The 13843-nt window shown below is 42.1% G+C and overlaps 1 protein-coding gene across 14 annotated transcripts in view; it reads left to right on the forward strand.

The window, feature by feature from the left end:
- Positions 1–13843, forward strand: part of LOC130201715 (elastin-like) — a 71466-nt gene that overhangs the window by 30432 nt on the left and 27191 nt on the right. For 9 of the 14 annotated variants that reach the window (XM_056426817.1, XM_056426807.1, XM_056426806.1 and 6 more), the window contains 3 exons: positions 8021–8083; positions 8230–8259; positions 8404–8565. In XM_056426817.1, the coding sequence (XP_056282792.1) occupies positions 8021–8083; positions 8230–8259; positions 8404–8565 (255 nt within the window). Of the gene's footprint in view, positions 1–8020; positions 8084–8229; positions 8260–8403; positions 8566–10246; positions 10277–13843 lie in introns of all 14 variants that reach the window. The other 5 variants (XM_056426818.1, XM_056426819.1, XM_056426820.1 and 2 more) reach the window with 2 other exon arrangements.

Consider the following 13843-nt stretch of genomic DNA (forward strand, 5'->3'; position numbering starts at 1 on the left):
GCAAAGAAATACACCCACATCTGCAGGCTGCAGGCTACTGAATGAAGTGCCTGTCTCTGGTCCCCTGCTTCCTTCACAAAAGTACCCGTATGAGCTTTACTCATTGTAACCAAACGTTAACCTCCTTTATATCACCCGTGTTTACTAAGATGTAAAAAGTGGCCTGACAAAGTATAGCACATTATAACCAACAACAAAGTTCTCTGTGGCGGCTAGTTTGTAGGCAGCAGGTAAACACAGTGCCTTTTTTTTATGGTTTGTGAAACCATCAGAGCTGGAACAATAAACAATGGTAACCATGTGTTGTGTTAAGATTAAAAGACAAATTAGGAACTGAAACAACAGCAATTTAACTTTCTCACAATATACTACTAATCCTAGATAGTTTCGCCTGCATGCCGTTGAATCTGGAGCTGTGGGAAAGGAGACCAGGGCTGTGTCCTATCACATGGCCTCTTCTTCACATCATCTTCATTTCTAATTCTTGCATTGTAATATATTCATCGTGCGTCTTTCATCTGTCTCGTCCATTGTCGTGAATGCAACATCTAAGCAATGACTGGAAGGAATTTCTTTAAATGTGGCATAAACGTCCGCCTGGGTTCAAGGATTAACTGATGAGAATTTGGTTGTCAGAGGTCACGGTCACTGTGACCTGGAGGTACACTGCAGCTTGACTTGTTGGCGATAATTCTAGTGTTTCATACTGTGCTGAAAACAAATTCCACTGACTCTGAATGTGTGGCTGTTAAAGTGAAATGAAATGTTGAGATAATTCAAACTTGATGTGAATGCAGTTATTAGTTCAACAGAAAATAATTCTGATAATGAGCCTCTAACCTTTTGTAAAGAGAAGATGAGCTTCTGTTTCCTCTAAACACAATATAAAGGCTCTGAGGAGGCTTTGCTGCCACCGACACTCTTCATGTAGCAGTGCCGCTGTCACTGATGGTGCAGTATCACATCAAGATGTTTTAGAGTCAGTCATCATATATCGATGAAAGGATGGAGTAAAGACTTATGTATTCGGCCATTAGATATGACTTGGCTCATATCTTGGTTTAAAAGTTTTTACTAAATTCTCCACTTGCATTTCCATCAGCTGTTGATATACATGGACATAACAGGTTAAGACATGTTCTCCTCGAAGTAGCTGCAGGTCTGCGTCGGGTTTTTTTTTTTAAATACAAAAGTTCAAATGACAGACATGCCTCATGTAAATACTCTTCAAAACTGTCCGTCAGACTTAGATATAAATAGAATACATGAAGCTGGTTTTCATGTTCGCTCCTGCGAAACTGTTAAATTACCTTCGCATTGAAAATGCGGAAGGTAATGTTTTGATCGCCGTGTATTTATTTATTTATTTGTATGCGTGTTATTCGCATAACTCAAAAAGCATTAAACCGAATCGCATGAAATTTGGTGGGATGATTGGTTATTATCCGGGGACCATTTGATTAGATATTGGGATCGATCGGGTCAAAGGTCAAGGTCATGAAAAGGTCAACATCTTCTTCTTACCATAGCGCGGTCAATTTGTATCCAATTGGCATGCAACTAATGCCAAAATGTTCATAATTCAATGCCCAATCTTGTGATATGCGAAGGTATACGCTCTACCGAGTGCCCATTCTAGTTTCTACATTCTAAAGACGGGTTTTTATTTTGAACGGTAGGGTGGGGGAGGGACACGGTTTTCCTGGCGGAAGCAGACGCGTGGAAGCGTGACAAACGACAGAAAGTTTGGAGGATTAGTTTCAGCGGAGTGTACATACACTGACCTGTGACTGGACTAAGGATGGGAGGCGATAGTGATGGAGAGGGTGGGAGTGAGGATATGGATTATAATAGCTGGACTGAAGTGGGGAATAAGAAACGAGCCAGGAGTCGTAGCAGTAGATCTGGTAGTGGGGACGGGAGAGAGAAAAGCAGGAGGATGAGGGTGAGGATTGCAGAGAAGGAGGGGTTCAAAATAATTGTGAGATTCAAGGACGGAAATGACATTCGGAAAATAAGCCCGGTGGCGCTGACTCGCGGGTTGAAGGAGAAAGTTGGCGAGATTGTGATGGCGAAGGTGCTGGCTGATGGCGGATTGTTGATCCAGTGCAAGGACGAGGGGCAGAGAGGGAAAGCAATGAAGCTGAAAAAAGTGTGCAATATAGTGGTTGAGAGCGTGAAGAAGCTGAATGATGGGCCCTTTGTTAGAGGCGTGATATACGGTATCCCAGTGGAAGAGAACGTGGAGGAACTGAGAGCAAGTATTAAAGGGGGTAAAGTTATAGGGATTAAACGTCTGCAGGCAAGACGAGGTGGAGAAAGGGTGGACAGTTTGTCAGTGCTGCTAGATTTTGAAGAAAGGGTGTTGCCTGATTCAGTTACTGTGGGGTATCTAAGGTATAGAGTAAGAGCATATGTCCCACCACCTTTGAGGTGTTTCAAATGCCAAAAGTATGGCCATATTGCGGCAGCGTGTAAAGGGAAGCAAAGATGTGGAGGGGAACATGACTATGGGAAATGTGAGGCTGGGACAGAGCTCAAATGTGCAAATTGCGGAGGTGCACACAGTGTGGCCTCTGGTGGGTGTGAAGTGAGAAAGAAGGCAGTGGTAGTGCAGCAGCTGAAAGTGAAAATGAATATATCGTATGCAGAAGCAGCAAAGAGGGCTCAGAGGGAAAGTGGGGGGGAGATGTAGTAAGGAAGGAACCGGCTCAACAGCCAAGTGAGCAACTATCGACTAGGAGTCAAAGGGAAGATGAGAATATAATGGCAGTAAATAAGGAGAACTTTGTGTTTTTCATGGCAGAAGTGGTTAACTCAGGGGTGGGCAAACTTTTTGACTTGCGGGCCGCAATTGGTTCTAAAATTTGACAGAGGGGCCGGGCCAGGAGCTGTTGGACACGCAATGTAATTTATTAAACCTGGAGATTGCATCTGATTTTTAGACATTTCAATTGAAGGTGCAAAGTTAAAGAAATCATCATTTACTGAAAAAAGATCAATGGAATCACTTTCAACATTCAAAACATTTTATTACCCAACGAAATAATCAAGCTCAATAATTTCTAATTGTTTTTAACCCCGCAAAATAATGGACGGATTGTCTCAGCTCTCTATGTAATGAGGCACAATTGTCCTCAGGTACAAGTGGGAAGAGAAAATATGACCTTAAAGCTGAAAATTGAAGTTCGATTTTTAAAAATTCTTCATATCTCTTCTGAAAACACACCTTTACTCATGTGGACGAACTGTTTTTGTTTTTGAAATTGGTTTACCAAAAGGTCATAGGTTCACAAAAGCAGTGAAATATCTGAATACAATGCTATATACATATAAATAAATGTGGAAAACTAAATTTTGTATTATCGTTTGAGTAAAAATGATGTGGTCTGTCACACATTCACCAAAATGATAAAGATGGGACTGAGAAATGACTTCAAATTGCAGATAAAGTTTCATGGGGTGTGTGCAAATAAAAAATGACCATTACATTATTTTCTTCTTCAAATAAATATATATTGTATATAAATAAATTAATCTACATTATATACATGTTGAGAAATAGAAAACAGAACACAACTATTGACACAGACTATTTACAATATGGCTTGACTATAATAACATCATGTCACGAGACCTCTCTCAGGGCTCTCAAGTTTTGAAGACAGGCAAGAGTGACATTTCCATCAGCGCGCACCACCCCTTTTTTTTGATTGGCTGATAAGTGGCTCCTCACAGCAGAGCTCCAGGGGAGCGCTTGATTCCTCCACGGTGAGGGCAGCGCGGCCAGCTCATGTTGGCGCGCTGCGGCACATTAAAACATTAAATAGCAGAGTTTTTTTCAGCGTGAGAAATACGATGTGTGGCGGGAGGGCGTGACTTAAGACCGAAATGCGTGAGTCTCACGCTCAATGCGTGACACTTGAGAGCCCTGCTCTCTGCTGGCCGGGCAGGTGGAGCTGCAGGCGCTGGTGAATCCTCTCTGTAAAATACAATACTAGTCAGCACCGCGCACACGTACCGGACACCGTGACGGGACAGTAACGTTCAGTAAAGACTCTTACCCGGTCCAAGTGGACCTCTTCTGGCTGCGTGTTCCTCCTCGTGGCTCTGCAGCTACTTCTTCTTCTTCTTCTTCTTCTTCTTCTTCTTTTTTAACGGCGGTTGGCATCCATATAATTGGTGCATTACCGCCACCCTCTGGAGTACTATTCCGTTAGTTGACGCCTTACCCCCAACACCAACAAACCCCCCCCCCCCAAAAGATAAATAAAATTATATATTTATATTTAAATAAATAAACAAATAAAAATATATAACAAACCAAAATGTAACCCTCATCCCTATATTTCAACTATACCCTATAATAAACCCCTGTGTCCTTTAAGAACGTGAACAGTACTCTAATCTGTGCTCTCCCCCCCATGCTCAGTATTCCCTTCAGTGTCCACTCACGCACCCCCAATTCCCCCAGTTTCTTCCTCATCACCTCTCTATGAGTTTCATGCGCCTTACAATGAACCACCACATGCTCCACCGACTCCTCTTCTCCACATCCTTCACACAGGCCTGTCTGGTGTTTCCCGATCATTTTCAATGTCATGTTTCTGCAGCTACTCCTCCCGAGGCTCCGCGCTGCTCTCCAAAATCACTGCGGCTGTTTCTAAATGAGCCTCACCTGTGTGGTGGGCGGGTCCTTTGTGATTTACTGAGTGTTCATTGGTTGTTTTTTCGCAAAATGTTGACAGACAAACGGATTGACAAATCATGGTGAAGGGTTTTGTGTGACGACGCGCCAACGCACACCGGAAGTAAACAAAGTTGCGATTTGGACAAGTTCGGCGGGCCGGATTAAAAAGCCTAACGGGCCGGATGTGGCTCGCGGGCCGTAGTTTCCCTCTTGTTATTATTAGGTCTTTCACTTTGAATCAAGTTAAAATATGTTTTAGAGCCATATCATAATCAAATATAGTATTATAAAAGCATGAACCCATGTGCATCTATCATTAACACCATTTTTAATTATATTTCATTCATGTATATCTTTTCCTTAGTTTGTCACTAATGTTACAAATTAAAATTCTGAAAGCATTCATCTTTTTTTTTAAAGTTCAGTAAACATCTGTTTTTGGTCTCCCACAGAATCCAAGCATTGAAGTAAGGCGGGAATGCATCCTAAATAGGGATGGGTATCGTTTGGGTTTTTTCCGATACCGGTGCTAAACCGGTACTTTTAAAACGATACCGGTGCCTAAACGGTGCCTGAACCGATACTTCTTTTTTTTTAAACGCACAATGAGGACATTAAAAACCTCTTTGGCCATATTCCCTGTAGAAGCCGTTATCATGGAGCACTGACACACAACGGATATCAGACTGTTAACATACACAATATATATTCTCCATCATATGATGTGATATGTATTGTCATGTGCAGACCTTATAGGGTTAACCTGTCACTGTTTTGATGGGCAAAGAGAACAACCAATCAGAGGTACTGAAGATGACACGTGACAAATAAAGTTTTGCTTCTGACAGCGAGAGTTACACTAGTCCAGGGTGATATTGGCCGATCTCTATTTGCCGATGATGGTGCACTGTGGAAGAGGGGGAAGAACATAAATCACATTAAAGGTAAAGTACAAGAGGCTGTGAAAGTGGTAGAAAGATGGTCTTATTCATGGGGATTCAAATTTTCTGTGGGGAAAACTAAAACAATCATGTTTACTAGGAAAAGAGGAGTTGATGCTCAGATAAAGATGTACGGACAAAAAATTGAACAAGTGAGAGTTTTTAGGTTCCTTGGTGTGTGGCTCGATGATAAATTAACATGGAATGAGTATATTCAGAGGATAGTAAAGAAATGTAAAACGATTCTAAATGTAATGAGGTGTCTAACAGGTTCAGAATGGGGAGCCAGCAGGGCTGCGATTAAAAACATTTATATCGCTCTGATGAGGTCAGTCCTTGATTATGGCTGTGTCGTATTTGGATCAGCGGCAAAAACTTCACTAAAGAAGCTGGAAGTGTTGCAATCCCGAGCTCTGAGACTGTGTTGTGGTGCCTTTAAGACCAGCCCTGTGGCTGCTCTGCAGGTGGAGATGGGTGAGATGCCGCTGCATTTGAGACGCAAGCTCCTAACTATAAATTACTGGGCCAACCTGCAAGGGCATTCTGGAGATAATCATCCAACCAAAAAAGTACTTCTGCCATGTTGGCAAAGAGACAGGGCCAAGCAGGAGTGTTTCGCATGGAGCAGTGAAAAATTAGCCAAAGATATGTCATTGGATCAGATAACATTCACCCCTGCAATACCGCTATCAATTACACCACCATGGCTATTTCCCTCAGTGTCAGTTGATCTTTATTTTTTAGACAAAGACCAAGCATTTAAAGACAATAATAACGTGGCAGGAATGGTGGAGGATAGACTGGAGACGACATACTTATCATTTATTCCAGCATTTACAGACGGATCAAAAGACCCTGATACAGGGAGAACTGGGTTTGCAGTCACCGTCCCTAAGATATGAAGTTAAAAAGAGAACCTCAGAGCATCTGTCTGTGTATACAGTGGAGACGTTGGCCATTTTAACAGCACTGCAGTGGGTAGAGGAGGTTCGGGTCGAAAAAGTCATTGTCTGTTCAGACTCTAGTTCAACACTATCATCATTACAATCATTCACTTCACATAGCAGGCAGGATTTAATTAATGAAATATATGAAACACTGTTCCGTTTAAAAAATATGGGTATTGTCGTAGCATTTATGTGGGTACCAGCACACAGGGGGGTACAAGGAAACGAAAGAGCAGATACACTAGCAAAACAAGCGTTAGAAAGGCAGCACAATATGGACATTTTACACAGCAAAGCAGAAGTTAAAACAATTATCAAAAGAAACATTATGAAGGAATGGCAGCATAGTTGGGATGTAGGGGAAACAGGAAGACATCTGTATGCTGTGCAGAGGGAAGTTGGCAAAGGGAGGCCAGCTAGAAGAAGCACCGCAGAAGAACACATAGTCACCAGACTGAGGATTGGGCACAAAAGGCTGAACAAAACAATGCATCTCGTAAATAAACACCCAACAGGACGATGTGAGCACTGTCAAGTAGCCTATAATAGCCTGTAGAACATATAATTTGTCATTGTCAGAAATACACACTTGAGCGACACATGTTGAAGAGGAAGCTGGGAGTGGAGGAACTAAATCTAACAGATGCGTTAAAATTGGGGGCAGGACAAGTATTACAATATTTGAAAGAAACAGGATTAAGCAATAGAATTTAAAGCACTGACATTTTTTAATCTCCCTTTTGTTTTGTTTGTTTTATTGATTTCGTTTTGTGGGTATTTTGTTGGGTTTGGTTTTGTTTGTTTGGTTTTGTAAGGGGATAGGGTACTCTGGTCCACACTCCACTACAGTAGGTGGCGGAAATGCACCGTTCACTGGATGCCATCCGCCTAAAAATTTAAAAAGAAGAAGAAGAAGAACGGTAGGGTGGCACCATAGGCAATTTGGTTGCGATCCGCCAGTCAAATTTATAGAAGAAGAAGAAGAACGGGAGGGGAAGTCGCTTTTTTGGGATAAGAACTCACGGTTTGTCTATCTCATTTCCTCGTGTTACTGATAATGATATTGAGTTATTATATTATATATAGTTTTCTTTAGTTGGGTGAACGTGTGTTTAAATTGTTGTATGTACCGTAATCCTACTGCGTCACGCCAGCGAGCGTCAGTTGCGTCCCGTTAACGCTGCATCATGGAAGTGTGGTTTTACTCCTGAGGCCAAACTATAGCGCCCCTACCAACCTGCCTGAGCTTATCGGTTTGTGAAGTTTGAACAAACACTTATTTAGTAAACATAGTATTTCAAGGCTCTCAAGTTTTGAAGACAGGCAATAGTGACATTTCCATGATCATTTCCATCATCACCACCCCATTAAATGCAATACAAGTTATTCCTTGGCTTAATAGAGGAAGTATAAGATACCGTCTGTTTTCCTATTGTGTCCAGATTGGAAAGGTGCGCCTTTTCTCCAGACACTAAAGACACGAGTGGAAGACATGGGTCCTTTGAGTGAGCATCTGTTCCTTTGGCCATAATATATTTAATCTAAAGTACCGATTCTTTAACTCGTGTGGTTTCCAAATGAACAAATACTGACGATTGTAACCATATGGCACAAGTCGTTGATCAGACCAGCTGTTTATCTTGTGTTTCAGTGAAGGCTGCGGCCATAGGAGCGGGAGCACGTGAGACTTTGTTTACTTTTTCAACTGAACTTAACTGACCATGTTTACATGCTACACCTGTATCGTGAATGATCTCACGTTATCTTGAAGTGGCCAAACGAATCGCAACACAGATTCCTCTGCTGTGCTGTTGCCCATGCGCAGTAGGTGCTGTTGTCCTGGCTCCTGCTGCTCTGACAGCAGCAGGTTTCAGCTCCGCTGGGATAGCAGCTGGCTCCATTGGTGCGAAGATGATGTCAACCGCTGCAGTCGCTAACGGGGGAGGAGTGGCAGCAGGAGGTGTGGTGGCTGGTTTGCAGGCAGCAGGTAAACATCTGAACGAAATGTTGTTCTGGTAGTTTTAACTGTTGTGTCATAAAGGTGAGATGATCAGTGCTGGAACAACAAGGAGCATCACGTGCTGTGTTACTTTTCAAACTGCCCAAAACACAAGATCCCAGGTGTGTTTGGTACACAACATAAATGTAGCATTGTCACAATAGAGATTACAAAGCATATAGATAGTTAGAGAAGTAATCAACTAAATGAAGTGTTTTGGTTTTATTAAATAATACTACTGTTTACACTTTAGCTTGAGAAAAAGACTCTTAGTTTTTGTATCTTAATGGCGGGATGGTCATTGCTGAAATGATAATCTCAGGGGCATTATATGCCCTATTATGTCCTTTCTGAAGTACCACAACATCCTACACTGCTGGCTGTCTCTGTATCTCCACATTATCTAACCTGTTACATCGTGCTTGTAGGTGCAGCTGGTCTGTCAGGAGCTGCCACTGCAGCTGTGGCAGGCACTGGAGCAGCAGTGGGATGGCTGGCGAGCTTCTTCCGCTGAAGAAAATGACACCAGTGTACCTCCGAAGCAGCACTCATGTGATGTCAGACTACTCAAATGTTGTGTTCAATACAATCTGTGTAACCTGTGAAAGACTCTGGTTCCTGTGTGTCGTCTGTAAACATTTACTTTCATTATTCATTATCAGTGGTGGGTTTATATGATGATGTAAATCTGGGCTGTCTTAGCACATTGACTCCAACTAAATTACTTGGTAAGTAACTGTATTTGTTTTTCATAGTAGTTTAGAATGAACCTCGCTACTTTATTTTTTTCCCTTCTTTTTAATACTGTATTACTTTATTTCTTTTTATATATATTTTTCCTTTTTATTACTTTTTTATTTTTTTTATTACTTCATTCTTTATTACTTTTTATTACTTTATTATTTTTTTTACTTTTTAAATTTTCATAACTTTTTTTCTTTATCGTACTTCATTATTTTGTATTACTTTATTACCTTAAAAAATGTTTTCTTCTTTTTATTACTTTTTATTATATTCTGGGCGAATTGATCCAATAACAGTGATATTGATCCAGTTATAGCTGCAGGCTTTACTTGCTGTAATATCACTATTATGATCTCTTAAGTATAAATACTTAACATTGTGCTTTACTCTTTACTTTGATCTTGATAAAATATAGCACAACCAACAACAACAAAACATTATTTTCTTCCGTGTCTTGAAGATGAAAAATGTCCTGAATGCAGGTTTGAAGGAGCAGTCAGAACTAAACTGGTTTAGCAACTCTTTAGTGTTTCTGTCTTTTGTCTTTGTTCATATGTTACTTATAATAGAGATGACCAACTCAGACATTGTTGTTCTGAGTCTGTTTGGGTTAAGTTAAGTTACGCCTTTCATTGTTCAGATTTATAGTTTCGATTTCAAAGAAGCGTTACCTAACTCAACTTCAGTAATATAAAACCAGCCCAGTTCAAGGCTCGCCACTGCCAGTGATCGCGCTCGCTCTCTCTCGACATGAACCTTTGTGAGTATCACCGTTCTTTGACAATACTTATAGTCATTTGAAAGTACTGATACTTTTATTAATATAGGTTTTTCTTATAAAAAAAATAGGTACTGATATGCCAAATATCATTGATTTAGTAAAATAACTGGAAAGGTTTATCTCGATGTTTATCTTGTGTTTCAGTGACGGCTGCAGCCTGGGTAGTGGGAGCAAGTAAGACTTAGTACAGCCTTCATCAACTGTGTTTACTTTTTCAACTGATTTAAACAGACGTTAATGTAAAGTGCCGTATGCAAAACGTATCATGCATGATCCTGTTAAAGTGGCCTGACAAATAATAATACCATGAACAACAAAGCTCTCTGCTGTGTTGCCCATGTGCAGTTGCTGTTGCCCTGGCTCCTGCTGTGGGAGCAGAGGCTGATGGCTTCATTGGCAGGGACATGACGGTAATCGTTAACGAGGAAGGAGTAGCAAGAGTGGAGGCAGCAGGTAAAACACATTATTTGAACTTTCTCACAAAAGATCAGGGGCGGCTTGTCCATAAGGGCGATTGGGGCGATCGACGCACTGCCTCGGGGGAAAAGAAAAAAGAAGAAAAAAGTCGCATTCTACCACTCGAGGTCTGATCTGCCTCTGTATGTCATTGTCCAATCAGGTAACAGTCATTCAGTCAGCCTAAAGTCGTGCTTCAAATGGCCCCGCCCCTTCTGGGGCGACTTTGGGCGAAATGAAAATCGCCCCAGACCTCTCCCATTGACTCCAATGTTAAACCCATTTTTTTCACAAAACAGAGCTCTCAATGCATTCTCTATGGCTTCCGGGAGGACTCGCCCCTCCAGGTCTTGTCATCAGTAATCGACGTAAAAGCGTATCAGTACGTCATACAGCTTCGACAGAGGCGTATTCAGTCGAGATGGCCGGTGCTCAGGGCAACAGCAGCGATTCAATTCTTTCTTTGAAAGAGACTCCTTTCGGTCGGCGTAACAATGAAGACACATTGGCAACAATAGAAGTAGGACCTCCTCGAGCAGTTAGGACCTCCTAGAGCAGTTAGGACCTAGAGCAGCGGTCGCCAACACGTCGATCTTGATAGACCGGTCGATCTCGGAGACGTTCACTGTCACTCTCCAAAATAAAATGAAAATAAAATCAGAAACACATTGTTCCTCATTCTCGAACATTTTCTAAAGTCTCTTCTGAAACGTTTTCTTCCTGACGATCGACGTCAGAAAAGATCTCCGCCTGATTTTAATGAACGCCTGTAAGCGGGTTCTCTGACAGCCGTGTTGTCAGCTGTGCTCCCTGAAAGAGGAACGTACCACTACAGGTGAGGCGCAGGGGAAATGCAGAAAGACCTTTATTGATAACTTCACATATTACACAAGACATAAAACTAAGTCATCAATAAATAAATGATGAGATGCCTGTACCTTAGTGTAAATGTTTACGTTACGGCATTAACAAGTTGCGCCTGCGCATGCGCGACAGCCGAGATTCTTGGCGATTTACCAGTTCTTACCTCCGTGAGTTGGGCTTTTCTGCTGTTGCCCTTCAAAACAAAAGCTCAACATTTAGCTTTTTTCTTGTCTGGTGGAGCAATCTGGTTTACTTGAAAGTGATTGCAATTGTATTTCTTCTATTATTTGAAAAAGCACAGATGCAGGAGTCAAAAATGGGGATCTCATATTTATTATTATTATAATTATTTAAATCTTGTTGAAAAAAATCACCAAATCAAAGACCAGGAGCTGGATTACTGACAGACAGCTCACCAGGGGCGGCTTGTCCATAAGGGCGATTGGGGCGACGCACTGCCTCGGGGGAAAAGAAAAAAGTCGCATTCTACCACTAGACGTCTGCTCTGCCTCTGTATGTCATTGTCCAATCAGGTAACAGTCATTCAGTCAGCCTAAAGTCGTGCTTCAAATGGCCCCGCCCCTTCTGGCGACTTTGCGAAATGAAAATCGCCCAGACCTCTCCCATTGACTCCAATGTTAAACCCATTTTTTTCACAAAACAGAGCTCTCAATGCATTCTCTATGGCTTCCGGGAGGAGTCGCCCCTCCAGGTCTTGTTATAATTAATCGACGTAAAAGCGTCTCAGTACGTCATACAGCTTCGACAGAGGCGTATTCAGTCGGCCGGTGCTCAGGGCAACAGCAGCGATTCAATTCTTTCTTTGAAAGAGACTCCTTTCGGTCGGCGTAACATTGAAGACACATCGGCAACAATAGAAGTAGGACCTCCTAGACCAGTGGTCGCCAACACGTCGATCGGTCGACCTCGGAGACGTTCCCTGTCGCTCTCCAAAATAAAATGAAAATAAAATCAGAAACACATTGTTCCTCATTCTCGAACATTTTCTGAGGTGTCTTCTGAAACGTTTTCTTCCTGACTGGAAGATCGACGTCAGAAAAGATCTCCGCCTGATGTTAAAGAACGCCTGTAAACGGGTTCTCTGACAGCCGTGTTGTCAGCTGTGCTCCATGAAAGAGGAACGTAGGACTACAGGTGAGGCGCAGGGGAAATGCAGACAACTCCACATATTACACACGGTCAAAGTACACCGACATAAAACTAAGTCATGAATAAATAAATGTTGAAATGCCTGTACCTTGATGTAAATGTTTACGTCACGGTATTTACAAGTTGCGCCTGCGCATGCGCGACAGCCGAGATTCTTGGCGACTTGCCAGGTCTTACCTCCGTGAGTTTGGCTTTTCTGCTTTTGTCCTTCAAAACAAAAGCTCAACATTTAGCTTTTTCTTGTCTGGTGGAGCAATCTGGTTTACTTGAAAGTGATTGCAATTGTATTTCTTCTATTATTTGAAAAAGCACAGATGCAGGAATCACAAATGGGGATCTCATATTTATTATTATTATAATTATTTAAATCTTGTTGAAAAAAATCACCAAATCAAAGACCAGGAGCTGGATTACTGACAGACAGCTCACAGACGGCATCAGACTGTCTGTCTGTTTATGAACTAACTACAAGCTCACAGACAGAGTTCAGTCACAGTCGTCACACTGACTGGAGTCACATGACTTGATGGCATTGTGAAGAAGCTACACATAGACAGCTGTCTGAAGTTCTGTGGTTTTGGGAGGGTTAATCATTAACAAAAAAATTGCCCCCCCTGAGAATTTTTTCAGGAGCCGCCACTGCAGCTCACAGACTGCCTCAGACTGTGTCTGCTTATGAACTAACTACAAGCTCACAGACAGAGTTCAGTCACAGCCGTCACACTGACTGAAGTCACATGACTTGATGGCATTGTGACGAAGAACACATAGACAGCTGTCTGAAGGTCTGTGGTTTTGGGTTAATCATTATCAAAAAAATTGCCCCCCCTGAGAATTTTTTCAGGAGCCGCCACTGCAAAAGACACAACATTAACAGGATGTTACACTCTCACACGTCGGAACATCTAACGCCCTCGTGTTTGTGTTCATAAGATCACCCGTAGGCTCACACAGCTCGGTGACTTTCACCGACTCTGGATGAAAGACTGCAGCTTCCAGCGAGACTAGAGTAGCAGACTAGCAGCAGTCAAGACGCTGAGATAAGCCCCGCCCCTCTAAGGCGGGAATGAAGCGAATGGCGCTCATGTGATTGGTCGATAATGAAGGCGACATTTGATTGCCTACAGATAGTTCTATGTTTAAAAAAACGCGAGATTTATAGTTGAGCCATAGCAGAGGAGTCTCAAAAATACGTGCACATGTATGTAGCGTTCCACAAACACATGCATTGCGATCCACAAGTAAATACAT

Source organism: Pseudoliparis swirei, chromosome 11, assembly GCF_029220125.1.
Source record: "Pseudoliparis swirei isolate HS2019 ecotype Mariana Trench chromosome 11, NWPU_hadal_v1, whole genome shotgun sequence".
Lineage (NCBI taxonomy): Eukaryota > Metazoa > Chordata > Actinopteri > Perciformes > Liparidae > Pseudoliparis > Pseudoliparis swirei.